Here is a 13559-nt window from a genome sequence, read left to right on the forward strand (position 1 = left end):
CACTCTGTTAGTATAGAATTCACAATTTCACATAGAGGGGTAGTACCCCCCCCCCCCCGTGGAAGGGCCAATTATTTAATTATGGTCGCCCCCCCCCCCTACACAATTGGATAAAGTTTACACTGGCATGTTTCTGTCCACAGCTATTAAAAATTGTATGTTGACTTATTGAACCGTTTAGAAATGACGTATGAAAAACCTTAGAAGTGTGGGGAGGGTATCACCCCCCTCCCCATGCTCCCAGTGTTAATCTAATGCGAATGCAATTCACACTGAATAAGCACCAGGCACCATTTGCAACAGTCAACATAAAGAAATATACTAGAATGCGAATTTCTATAATAGTTTATGATGTTAGTGACAAAACATCGTATTTTGTCATAATTTAAACAAAATTTTGATAATTTTCGCACAATTTTTTTTACCATTTTCACACATTTTTTTATCATTTTCACACAATCTTTACATTATTTTCGCACAATTTCTAGCGAAAATATCTCCTAAAACAAAATCAAACACCTGGATTTGTATTTAATGTGTCTATGTGCACTCTGAGCAAACCTCACTGCAATGTAATATGCCCACCCATCCCGAGCACAAAAAACCTATTTTAGCGGTAAAGCGGTATACCTGGTATCAAAAATGCCCCCAAAAACTTCGAATGGACACTTTTTAGAAGGGGTAATGTTTTAAAATCATCACCTTATAGATCAATAAACAAGAAAAACACATAAAACCGATGTTGGCAGGGGGGTGCAGTAAACTTTCATTTTCAGCCCCTTCTGAGAATCAGCCCCAGGACTACTGGTCTTTTTTTCTTTCATTTACTTTCTTTGTTTGTTTGAGTATTTTTAGGCTCTCATTGGTTGTTATCTACTTTAAATTTCAAAAGGTGAGCAAGATCTCCCAGAAATCAATATGTCCACCTCCTTTTTGGAAAAGGATCATGATTCATAAACCAAACTGTGAAATGTCCTTCTCATACCCTCGTTCCAAGGACTCTTTTCAAAATCTTCACTGAACCTCTGACAGCCTCCACTTGTAGCTTGTTTGGAATGATATTCCAGAGTGATATTCAAGTACTCAGGAAGGGATTTCTTTATCATTCCTCTCACTCAGACTATCACTGGCACAATTTTCACTCCGACTATCACTGGTATAATTTCAGCTTTCTTCAATTTTGAGGTTCTTGACCTCATTTTTCAGAGGCTGGTATTTTGTCATTTTCCTGATTTCTGTGGCATGTCGTGCAAAGTCGTTGGGAACTGAAACCTCAATGACAAATGCTGACTTTTCCCTTTTGTGTTTGATCACGATGTCCGGACGCAATGCTTTGTTTGTGATGTCCATACTTCCTAACATTTTCCTAAAGGCATCAGTGTGGTGTTCTTGATCTTGAGCATTTATGATGACTCATTCTCCATCCCAATTCATTACACCTCTTTGCCATTCCAGTGAGCCGTCCTTGTCAATCCCTGTCCTGTCAAGCTCTGTTTTAAATCTTCCTGCTATTTTGTCACTTCCATTTGTCAGAGTACATCTGCTGATATTTCTTTTTTTTTTTTTAATTTTTCTTTGCAATAATTGGGGCTGTGTTTGTTTCTTTCGTTTTCCTGTGTGGTATCCATCATTTACACCTGTTTTTTTTGAAGTTTGTTGCAAAATGGAATGAGGATCCCTTTTCTGGTTTGTTGTTTTCTTGGTCATGTACAAATCTCATACGATAGTCTGTTGAGCTTTACACATATTCCGCTTGTCTGACACACGATGTTCTGTGCACTTCGTGACGCTCCATCACACAACCTCCTTGTTCCCGTCTGGGTAAGTACAACCTTGGTATGCATTCGTTTTTGTCGAACATCTTGTGAATGGTTCGACGTTTCCTTGCTTTGGTGTCTAAAATGTTGATCTCAAATTGTGGCCAGTTTATAATTGCACAGCCATATTGGAATACCAGCACTGCAAGTTGGTTTGTAGCTTTGGTTTTGTTCATTGGAGAGAAGGAATACTTCAAAATTAGTCTTATTCTGCGATGGTACTCCTTGCCGATTATTTTACGCATTTTTTTGTGTTGGACCTGGGGCTTCTTTTATTCCGGTGTATTGAAAGGATGCTTCGTTTTCTCATTCGTGTATTTTTGTCTCTTCCTTTCGTGTGGATTTTTTGTACGCCCTCCTGTATGGATCCTCGTGTGCTGATTCAAATGGCCTTTACGAGAGAAACTTTTATCACATATGGAGCATTTGAAAGGATGCTCTCCTGTATGGATCCTCATGTGCTGATTCAAATGGCCTTTTACAGAGAAAGTTTTATCACAAATGGAGCATTTGAAAGGACGCTCTCCTGTGTGGATCCTCATGTGCTGATTCAAATGGCCTTTACGAGAGAAACTTTTATCACAAATGGAGCATTCGAAAGGATGCTCTCCAGTGTGGATCCTCATATGTATTTTCAAATTGCATTTTTTAGAGAAACCTTTATCACAGACAGAACATTTATGAGGATGCTCTCCTGTGTGGATCCTCATGTGTATTTTCAAATCACCTTTTTGAGAGAAACCTTTATCACAGACAGAGCATTTGTGAGGACGCTCTCCTGTGTGGATCCTCATATGCTTTTTCAAACTGCTATTACAAAAGAAATCTTTATCACAGACAGAGCATTTGTAAGGACGCTCTCCTGCATGGATCCTCATATGTATTTTCAAACTGCCTTTTTGAGAGAAACCTTTATCACAGACAGAGCATTTGTAAGGACGCTCTCCTGTGTGGATCCTCATATGCTTTTCCAAACTGCCGTTGCAAGAGAAACCTTTATCACAGACAGAGCATTTGTGAGGACGCTCTCCTGTATGGATCCTCATATGTCTTTTCAAACTGCCTTTTTGAGAGAAAACTTTATCACAGACAGAGCATTTGTAAGGACGCTCACCTGTATGGATTCTCCTCTGTCTTTTCAAAATGTTTTTTCGAGACAAACCTTTATCATAGACAGAGCATTTGTGTGGGCGTTCTCCTCTATGGGTCCTCATGCGTATTTTGATGTTTGTTGAAGTAAAATCTACACTGCAAATCTTACACTGACAACACATTTGCCTTTCCATTACCCTTTTGGGTTTGTTTAATTCAATATTTATCTTTGTGCGGTTTTCACCAGATGCACACTTGTATTTTGAGTCTTGTTCTTGAGATTGCTTCTTCAAAAGAGACATCTTCACCTTCAAGCTGCTCCCTGAACGTATCTGCCCCACTGGACTTCTTGATTGTTCTACAAAAACAAACAAGAAGTTATTTTCGAGAAACTCAAAACTCATAAGATTTATCAATTTCGAAAATTTTATGAACCCTGAATTCAAAAGAGTGAATGTTACTTTTATGTGTTTCTGCTCATCTGTTGCAGAACATAAAGGACTGCTGTTTGTCAAATGAACATCTGAATCTTCCTTTACAGAAGCATATCTTAAAGTTTGTGAGACAAATGAACCACATTTACAAGATAAATATCACCTGAAAATAATGAAGGACATGAAGTTTAAAACACTGCCACATGTAAATCCCATCAATAGGTCGTATGCAATAGACGTCACTTCTGCTGTTGGAACGAGGCTCAATAATGCTGCCACCAATACAGGAGATAAAACGAGGTGTTTACAATGAGACCCTCGATATGCCTCGTCGTCAATACGGCAGCTGGTGTAACAGCGGCTCGGTTGGTTCAGGCCTTGCCATGCGGCCTGGTCGATCGGGCCTGGCCGACGACGCCTCAGAGGAGCGAACGGGCCTTGCTCTTTTGGAGTTGATGCTCTTTTTAGAGACCGCTCACTCCTCAGCGTCGCTCGGACCGTCCCGGGGCCTGATCACTTCGGACTGTTATATCGCTGGCTGGCAACTCCTCTCCGGCTGGCGATTTCGCAGCCGCCTCCACCGACCAACACCTCTGCACTGCACTGCAAGCTTGACTGGACTCCAGGCTCCAAACTCCACCAGACTCCAACGACCGAGCTCCACTCCGAACTGCAGACTCAACTCCAAACTCCAGAGCTCCGTACTCTCAAATGCAAACTCGGCGTTTCAGCCCGGCCTTTTATCGGGTTCGGGGGTGGTGTTTGGTCTTTTACCTTCGACACTTCATCCCCGGCTGGCTCCGCCACTTTTGTCGTTCTGATCCGATCTTGCCGTCAAACGTGGACATGGCAGGAATCACCGGTTGAACACGGCCGTGTTTGAAAACACCATCTTCACGTGGGCGTGGCGAAGACAGTGAGGAGATGATGGCGGCCGTTTGGGATGCTGTTGCCGGCGAAAAGATGGCGGCGCCGTGGAGATGATGGTGAGGAGATGTTGTTCGTTTGTTGAAATGGTTGCCGTTGGTGAAAATATGGCATTGTTTGTGGAGATGATGGTGAGGAGATGTTGTTCGTTTTAAAATAAAGATAGAAAAAGAATAACGGCAAACTCAAAGATGCACTGCTCGGAACACAAATAATTCCCTACAGACATCGGTGGGGAAATCTAATCTGGACACACACTTATCGACATAACTGATCTCTGGGGAACCTGAATGGTGTTCTGTGAATTTCCACAACCGTAACAATATATATATATATATATATATATATATATATATATATATATATATTGTTGTGGTTACCAGATTCGCAAACCACCATTCAGGTCCCTTAGGTGAGGTATCTCGGTAAGTGCATGTGTAGTTAGGCCCAAACCCGTTGTCTAGTGGGAATACATGTCATTTATACGTGCTGCGACTCTTTAGGATAGCCGTTTTTCTTTTACTATCTTTATTTTGGACCAACCGCCATGATCACAACCACAACATCAACCACCGACCACAACCACCGCTTCACCACAACCGCCACGACCTTCCCGTCACACCTCGCCACCATCGCATCACCGTCATCTCGCGCCACTCATGGGCACCGATGCTGGACTCGTGTAGGGCGCACGTTGAACAGCGTGTACAAAATCACGGATTTTCTGCTTCAAAAACGGATCAAAAACGACACACGCCCACTTTTTGCCGTCCAATCGGTGAGCGAGGGGCGATTTGGCCCCGCCTCCAGAACGATCGATATATGCAAATTTGTGGATCAAAAAGCCTTCACGCCCACTTTTTCTCGGGCCAATGGGGAGCGAGGTGAAAGGTCAAAGGGAGGGGGTCAAAGGCGAAGTTACGGGGGGATAAAAGGACGGTGTTCGTCAGTCAGAAGAGAGTCGAACGAGGGAGAGTCGCAGGCGAGAACGAGAAGGAGTCGGAACGAACGAGAACGAGGGCGGGGGAAGTCTGGAGCCCGAAGCCTGCGGTGGCTGGAGAGGCTGAGGAGAGTCGGACGAGGGGGTGCTCGCGTCGGTGCCAGGAGCTGCACGCCCGAGGGAGGCCGGCAGCGCGACCTGGCCGAGGTGGAGACGCACACCAGGGATAATAAGGATCCTCTATACCCCGAGCATCAGCAACCCCCTCCTGTTTCCCCCCGCGCTGAGATAGTGCGGCCAAGGGGGCCCCGTTCCCACCCCCTGCCAGGCACTGTCCACGAGGCCCGCGGGTTGCGGGGCCATCGCCGCTCCGCGTCTCATCACCAGACGGGTAGGCCCGACCCGGTCTCGGCCTCAGGCCTGCCCCATTCTTGGGGGATTTCTTTTCCTTGGTTTTGGGTATGTGTTGTCGGCGCCGTCTGTGAAGTAGAATTGTATAAGTGTTGCCGTGTGCTCGGTAGTCGGTATTAGCTCTGCATTGTTTTCACTTTTATGTTTGCTTTTTGTGTAAATGGAATTGTGTTTTCTTTTTTTGTGTGCATTTGGTGGAATTGTATTTGTGTGCTTCCCGTGTGCCGCGAATAAATGTGCTTTATTGTTGAACTGTTCTCCCGCTTCGCTTCGTCTTTTCCTCCATTGAATCCCCATCTTGCTTCACGTAAAGGGTTGGTAGTGGGCTGAATACGCCCGATAATTAATCGAACCGTCGAGGTCGACGATAACACCGCTCGGTTATTCTGATAGTACGGAACGGGTCGCTTAAGTGGCCCGTGTCCGAAGTCGACCTGCGGCGAGGTGCGATCGCCCGGTCTACCCTCCGCGTGGGTACTTAGGTAGTTCGAATTTGGCGAGCAACCCTATCCCACGCGGGGGCTGATTGGCTCGATCGCGGTGAGACCGAAAGGTCCACCCGTGACTGGTTCCCGGCGTTAGTCCGAGAGGGTCACGACTGGATTGTCCGTCCGGTGGGCGACGTGCCGCGATTCGAGTTACGTGGCCGTCGCACGCCGGCGGGCGCGAAGACCGTAACACTGGTGTCAGGAGTGGGATACAAATTCATCGCCCTCCTCGCGGCACTGGTATCGGAGAACAGGAAAACGGGCTCTCCTGTCTCCGGCTAAATTTACGGGAATCGGTCCAGGGGTGAGAGAAGCGACCCCCGATTCCCTCCAAATTACGAGCGAGCGAAATTAACCCTTCACGAGAAGCAAGATGGCGTCTCAAGGGGAGCGGGAGCCGGGGGTATTAGAAATGTATATGTGTAATAATGTAGAGTCCATGGTCCAGGATGGAATCCCCGAGCAGGAAATGTTGATTGTGCAGGAACACGGACTCGCCCAACTGAACCCAGGGCCCGAGGTGGGTGCGGCAGCGGCCGCGGTGTATGACACCTCCCCCCCCCTCTCCACCAAGACCCTTCCCCAACCCTTGCCGAAACGGCTCAGCTGAGTGCATCCAACATGGCCCAGCTATGCGCCATGCTGGCGGCAATGAACAAACAAATGAATGAAGTGAAAACGACGATGGATACAAATACAAATGAAATGAAAAACGAAATGAAAGACATGAACAAGCAAATGAATGAAGTGAAAACGACGATGGATGCGAATACACAGCAAATGAGGGAAGAAATGAAAGAACTACGGGGTGAGACGCAGAACATGGGCCGATGCCTGCAGGCGGGCATGAAGGCCGTCAGCAGGGAACTCAAAATGGCGACTCCACGTGTAGAAGCAAACGAGCTGGAAGGGGGTGCAACGGCTGACAGGCCCGCGGTGGAGGCGGGTGAAAAAATAATTCGTGGAACGTGTTGGGCGAGGGTCGTGACGATGACCGAAAGGGAAAAATTAAATGGGGAGACCAAAACGTGTGAGACGAGACACGAGGTGACGACAACAGAAATAATAGTTGAGACAAGGGAGGTAAAGGGTGAAGAGTTGGCAGAGACACGGGAGATGGGAACGATAGAGGGAAGACTACACGATGAAGACGGGGTAAGTGACGCGCACGCACACACGGAGGTAGTGGAGGACAATGGGGGTGAGCTCGCGGAGCGTGTAGGGACCCGGTGCGAGCAGCGGGATGGCCTCCTCCAGGAACGAGGGGAGGGAGTATGCCCCCTTGAGGCGAGTCACGACCAGGTGAGTTCGGTCGTGTTTTGCGAGGTTGAGGGGACGAGTGCTGTGGACGGGTGCACGGAGAGCTTGGGGGGTGTAGAGGCCCCGGAGACCCTTGTGGGGACACAAATCCCCAGTGTGGTTGTCCCTGTGTGTGTGGTGCAAGGTGTGAGTGCGGCACCGTGTGTGGAAGCGACCCCGTGTGTGAGTGGTGTGGTGGCGATGGTGCCAGAGTACGTGCTTCCCAGCACGCCGTGTGTGGATGAGGCACCGTGTGTGAGAGAGGCCGTGTGTGTGGATGAAACGGCCAGTATGAATGAGGCACCACGTGTGAGTGGTGTGGTGGCGATGTTGCCGGAGTACGTGCTTCCCAGCACACCGTGTGTGGATGAGGCACGGAGTGCGAGTGAGGCACCGCGGGTTAGTGCCCCCGCGTGTATGAGTGAGGCACGGTGTGTGGATGAGGTACCGCGGGTGAGTGCCCCCGCGTGTGTGGATGAGGTACCGCGGGTGAGTGCCCCCGCGTGTGTGGATGAGGCACGGTGTGAGAGTAGTGAGGCACGCGTGAGTGAACGGCCGTGTGCAAGGTCGCTGTGTGCCAGGGAGACCGTGTGTGTGAGAGAGCGGTATGAGAGGGAGATGTCGGTTGGCATGCGGGAGCACGCAGCCGCGTCTCCCGGTGTGAGTTTGATGGAGTGGACTGTGTGCGTCGTAACACGCAGGTGTGCGTGGGTGGAATGGAGACGACGACGGCGACAGAGGAGAGAAAGCCGAGTAGCGGCTGTAGTTGTTTCGAGGACCGTGCCGGGTTCACCCAGCAGTGAGCACGCGGTTCGTGCTGTGCAACGCACGAGACCACCACGTGCTCGCTTGCGAGAGTGAAGTCCCGGTCCGGAAACGCACGCGGTGGATTTGCCGATCCCGCGGACGGACAAAGTTTAGGCAGGAAACGGATTTGGACCGGACGGGTTCTCCACGCGATCGTGCGTGTTAAGCTCCAACGGGCAAAGCACATGTGTTCGCGTGGGGAACCCCTCGAGACGTGTGGCTTGTGTGTTTTTTTTTATGCGCACGGTGACGTCATGGCTGCACGTGGGGTTGGAATCCGGCAGGAGGGGTATCTCTGCCGGATGGTCCCGTCCAAGGAGGGACGAGGAACACGTGCAGCTGCATGACGTCACGGGCAGGTGCAAAGTGCGCGAGCTCTGAGTTGCCGCGCTGGCGCTGCGCATGTAGAAAAAAAAAAAAAAAGAACAAGCCTCACTTTCGGGTGCAAAGGATTCCTGGGCAAGGGGTAAAAGACCCCCTTGATCCTGGGCACAGGATGGAAACTAATTAGGGGGAAGGGTTAGCTTAGCTAGACCGACTCCATGGGGCAGGGGTAAGTCCTCATGGAGTCCGTGGAATGGATTAGTTAGAGGGATTGTAGCCAGATTTAGGTTGGGAAATAAAATGAATTATTTGGAGACATGGACAGACTTGTGAATGTGTAGAGGGGACGTAGTTTAGCTACGTAGTGTTAAATGGAACGTGCTGTAGTTTAAGGGACGACGTGGGAGCACGAGTTAGTTAGGGGGTGCAGATAGAAGGATGGCAGAGTTCAGCGGTGAGTGTGTTGAAGAGTTGGTGAGTTGTGAGGCATGTGCTTGGTGAGTGGGTGAGGCCAGCGAGTCTGTGTGAATGGAGCGAATGGGGAATGCATGGTGCGATGAGTGATTGGGGGGAGGAGTGACTCCCGCCCAAGGGACCCCCGGGGTCAGTGTAGAGTGAGTTAGCTGGGTTAGTCAAATTGAAAAATGGAGGTCGTTTTGTTGTTGGTGGGAAAGTAGGCTCGAGACCCATTTGGAGGGGTGCAGGAGCCCTGTTGACGGGCTTGGGAGCGTGGCTGCGAAAGGTGAGTATCGCTGAGTGGGTACCCCGGGCACCAGGCTAGTCGGCCGCGGTAGGCCAAGGGCCCATGGGGGGCCGGGATAGCGTAGTGGGCACGGGTGCGCCTGCTTGGTGCGGGGGCCCGGGGCGCCATTAGCCGCGTGGGCAGTGTTGTGGGCACGGGTGACCCTCGGAAAGGGGCCCGGGAGGCCGGCCTGCCACGTGTGCGTTTCAGGGGAGGTGCCATGGGGGGCACTCCCCGGTGTTAGGGAGCTGGTAGGCTCGGAGGCAGTGGAGTGCCCGGGGGTGCCATAGCGGGAGATTCGGCAGAGGGTCGTGCCTGCCAAAGGGAGCCACGTGTCCCAGCCAGGAGACCGTGTGAGGGCACGGAGAGAAAATTGGGGGGCGAGGCCCGAAATTGTGAGGACACCAACACAGGCGACGGGAATCTGGGTTGTTAGAACCAATAGTTTAAGCGAGAGGCGCTTGTTGAAAGCCCTGGGGTAGTTTAGCAGTTAATGGTTAGGGTAGATTAGGAGATGTACCCCTCCGCACCATCCATCCCCTCGCTGTCATTGTGGGCCGCTGGACCCACTTTGGTTATAGATCGCCGAACTCTGGGGAGGCCATTCTGAGGCTTCGCTGGGCCTCGGCACAGGACGTTAGCTCTCCCTTATTCCCCTCCGGGAAGGGAACGTAGGGGTTGGGAGTAGGCTAGGTGACAGAATAGGTTAGCCGAACAAGGACGATAAAGGGGGTTAGGGGACGATTTATAGTGGGGAAGTAAAAATAAAAACAACAAAAAAAATAAGTGGGGGCTAAATTGGTTTTTCACAAATTAAGGGAGTGGGTATGTACAGTGACAGGCAAAGGCGATAGGTTGGGAGGGAGACAGGTAGGTAGGTCCGAGCCCGCCTTCCAAGTGGCCAGCACCACCGCACTCCCTCCACCAACCTCCATTGAACGGCAAAGGCTGGCCAACTTCATTGGCTGGCCGTGTTTTGCTTCAAGGCGGAGGCCGGCCAACTTCATCGGCAGCTGTTGTTTTGCTGCAAGGCCTGTGCCATCGGCTGGCCGTGTTTTGCTTCAAGGCCTGTACCGGCCAGTTCATCTGCTGGCTGTTTTCTTCAAGGCCTGTGCCGGCCAGTTCATCTGCGGGCTGTGTTTGCCTGCAGCGGCCTTCTTCTGCGGGCTGTGTTTGCCTGCTCACCTTTGCCATGCCATGCCCACTGCCCACGTTCACCAGCCCCGTTCAATTTTTGCTTTGCCCCCCCCTGTTCATTGCCATGTGCGCCAGGATCGTAAAAGCAACAGTTTGCAAGCTGCAAGAACTGCCCTGTTGGCAGCTACAACACGGGCCTGCAGTGGCGGCCCGTGCACCGTGTTTGTGTTCATGCATCCATTCGTTGTGCTCATTGCGTGTGCCACTTGAGCTGGCACGGAGACTGCGTTGTGCAGCCCATGCACCGTTGTGGTTCACTGCATTCAGTTCAAACCGTTCATGCATCCATTCATTGTGTTCATTGCGTGTGCCACTTGAGCTGGCACGGAGACTGCGTTGTGCAGCCCAAGCACCGTTGTGGTTCACTGAGTTCAGTTCAAAAGGGAAGGCCTTGGACTGCGTGTGAGCAGCCAGCCACGTTCCCTGTCACCTGCATTGTTTTGAGCCAGAGACTGCATGCGGGCAGCCTGGCTCCCTGCTAACTGCTTTCTTTTGCAGAGTTCAATGATCCTGGGCCATGGTTTAGTGTAAAATTTGTAAGTTAAGGTAAGATGTACTGTACATATGAGTGCACCCCCGGCATGTATGTCTTAGCGCCGGCAATTTTATTTAAGTCGTCCGTGTGAGTGAGTTTGTTTAGATAGTTACGCAGCCCTCAGGTTATTTATTTTGGGGACACGAATACCATGAATGTCGCACTCAGGGATCCGTAGGTAAAGTGTACTAGGGGAAAACTACACATGATGGCACACGAAAATTTGACGACTCGGGACGAGTCTGTAAAAAGGGAAGGGGGTAGTGTTGTGGTTACCAGATTCGCAAACCACCATTCAGGTCCCTTAGGTGAGGTATCTCGGTAAGTGCATGTGTAGTTAGGCCCAAACCCGTTGTCTAGTGGGAATACATGTCATTTATACGTGCTGCGACTCTTTAGGATAGCCGTTTTTCTTTTACTATCTTTATTTTGGACCAACCGCCATGATCACAACCACAACATCAACCACCGACCACAACCACCGCTTCACCACAACCGCCACGACCTTCCCGTCACACCTCGCCACCATCGCATCACTGTCATCTCGCGCCACTCATGGGCACCGATGCTGGACTCGTGTAGGGCGCACGTTGAACAGCGTGTACAAAATCACGGATTTTCTGCTTCAAAAACGGATCAAAAACGACACACGCCCACTTTTTGCCGTCCAATCGGTGAGCGAGGGGCGATTTGGCCCCGCCTCCAGAACGATCGATTATATGCAAATTTGTGGATCAAAAAGCCTTCACGCCCACTTTTTCTCGGGCCAATGGGGAGCGAGGTGAAAGGTCAAAGGGAGGGGGTCAAAGGCGAAGTTACGGGGGGATAAAAGGACGGTGTTCGTCAGTCAGAAGAGAGTCGAACGAGGGAGAGTCGCAGGCGAGAACGAGAAGGAGTCGGAACGAACGAGAACGAGGGCGGGGGAAGCCTGGAGCCCGAAGCCTGCGGTGGCTGGAGAGGCTGAGGAGAGTCGGACGAGGGGGTGCTCGCGTCGGTGCCAGGAGCTGCACGCCCGAGGGAGGCCGGCAGCGCGACCTGGCCGAGGTGGAGACGCACACCAGGGATAATAAGGATCCTCTATACCCCGAGCATCAGCAACCCCCTCCTGTTTCCCCCCGCGCTGAGATAGTGCGGCCAAGGGGGCCCCGTTCCCACCCCCTGCCAGGCACTGTCCACGAGGCCCGCGGGTTGCGGGGCCATCGCCGCTCCGCGTCTCATCACCAGACGGGTAGGCCCGACCCGGTCTCGGCCTCAGGCCTGCCCCATTCTTGGGGGATTTCTTTTCCTTGGTTTTGGGTATGTGTTGTCGGCGCCGTCTGTGAAGTAGAATTGTATAAGTGTTGCCGTGTGCTCGGTAGTCGGTATTAGCTCTGCATTGTTTTCACTTTTATGTTTGCTTTTTGTGTAAATGGAATTGTGTTTTCTTTTTTTTGTGTGCATTTGGTGGAATTGTATTTGTGTGCTTCCCGTGTGCCGCGAATAAATGTGCTTTATTGTTGAACTGTTCTCCCGCTTTGCTTCGTCTTTTCCTCCATTGAATCCCCATCTTGCTTCACGTAAAGGGTTGGTAGTGGGCTGAATACGCCCGATAATTAATCGAACCGTCGAGGTCGACGATAACACCGCTCGGTTATTCTGATAGTACGGAACGGGTCGCTTAAGTGGCCCGTGTCCGAAGTCGACCTGCGGCGAGGTGCGATCGCCCGGTCTACCCTCCGCGTGGGTACTTAGGTAGTTCGAATTTGGCGAGCAACCCTATCCCACGCGGGGGCTGATTGGCTCGATCGCGGTGAGACCGAAAGGTCCACCCGTGACTGGTTCCCGGCGTTAGTCCGAGAGGGTCACGACTGGATTGTCCGTCCGGTGGGCGACGTGCCGCGATTCGAGTTACGTGGCCGTCGCACGCCGGCGGGCGCGAAGACCGTAACAATATATATATATATATATATATATATATATATATATATATATATATATATATATATATATATATATATATATATATATATATATATATATATATGTATTGTTGTGATTCCCATCCGTTCGGCTTGCGTGCGACCGCCTCAACCCAATCGCGGCCGCACGTGCCCACCGAACGAGCAATCAGGTCGCAGCTTTCCGGATCAATGCCAGAATCCAGCTACAGGTGTGTTTGCAAGCACACCACAACCTTGTCCGTACTCTACCCGCGCTACAGGGTCCAATCACCGAATTTCGATTTCCCTAAGTATTCACGCGGGCAGGCTACTGAGAGGTTCTACCACGGCGGGACCCGGCACGGAACAGGGAGCCCTTCAGCCGCTCGCTCCATTTGCGATTTGCCGAGTGGGGATATATCGCCCGACCCCGCCGGATCCAGTTACTTTATCGGCTATTAAAAAGCCAGCAACTATCCCTACGCAGCGATGGCAACTCAGATGAGGAAAAGGACGTACGAACAGGTTAACATTGAGACAAGCACATTTATTTTACACGCGAAGCAAGCAATGCAATGTACAAGGACGTGTGCAATGAATGGGGGGATGGGGACAGGATGCGAGCAA

At 50.7% G+C, this 13559-nt stretch overlaps 2 protein-coding genes across 2 annotated transcripts in view; one reads left to right on the forward strand and one right to left on the reverse strand.

Moving 5' to 3' along the window:
• Positions 1 to 128: 128 nt before the first annotated feature.
• Positions 129 to 13559, reverse strand: part of LOC147021040 (uncharacterized) — a 36673-nt gene continuing 23242 nt past the window's right edge. The window contains exon 5 of the mRNA XM_085893552.1: positions 129 to 3267. Within this exon, the coding sequence (XP_085749678.1) occupies positions 2090 to 3267 (1178 nt within the window). The 3' untranslated portion in view covers positions 129 to 2089. The remainder of the gene's footprint in view (positions 3268 to 13559) is intronic.
• On the forward strand, positions 6389 to 12935 carry LOC147021041 (uncharacterized). The gene is made up of 2 exons (XM_085893591.1): positions 6389 to 7852; positions 7889 to 12935. The coding sequence occupies exons 1-2, from the start codon at positions 6731 to 6733 to the stop codon at positions 8267 to 8269; spliced, it is 1503 nt and encodes a 500-aa protein (XP_085749717.1). The 5' UTR covers positions 6389 to 6730; the 3' UTR covers positions 8270 to 12935.

This window comes from Eptatretus burgeri, chromosome 8 (genome assembly GCF_056783735.1).
Source record: "Eptatretus burgeri isolate ZD-2024b chromosome 8, Ebu_testis_v1, whole genome shotgun sequence".
NCBI classification, from domain to species: Eukaryota; Metazoa; Chordata; class Myxini; order Myxiniformes; family Myxinidae; genus Eptatretus; species Eptatretus burgeri.

Coding starts and splice junctions, on each gene's coding strand:
- LOC147021041 (XM_085893591.1), top strand. CDS start 6,731: ATGGCCCAGCTATGCGCCATGCTGGCGGCAATGAACAAACAAATGAAT. Junction 7,853..7,888: donor AGGCACGGTGTGTGGATGAG/GTACCGCGGGTG, acceptor TGTGTGGATGAG/GTACCGCGGGTGAGTGCCCC.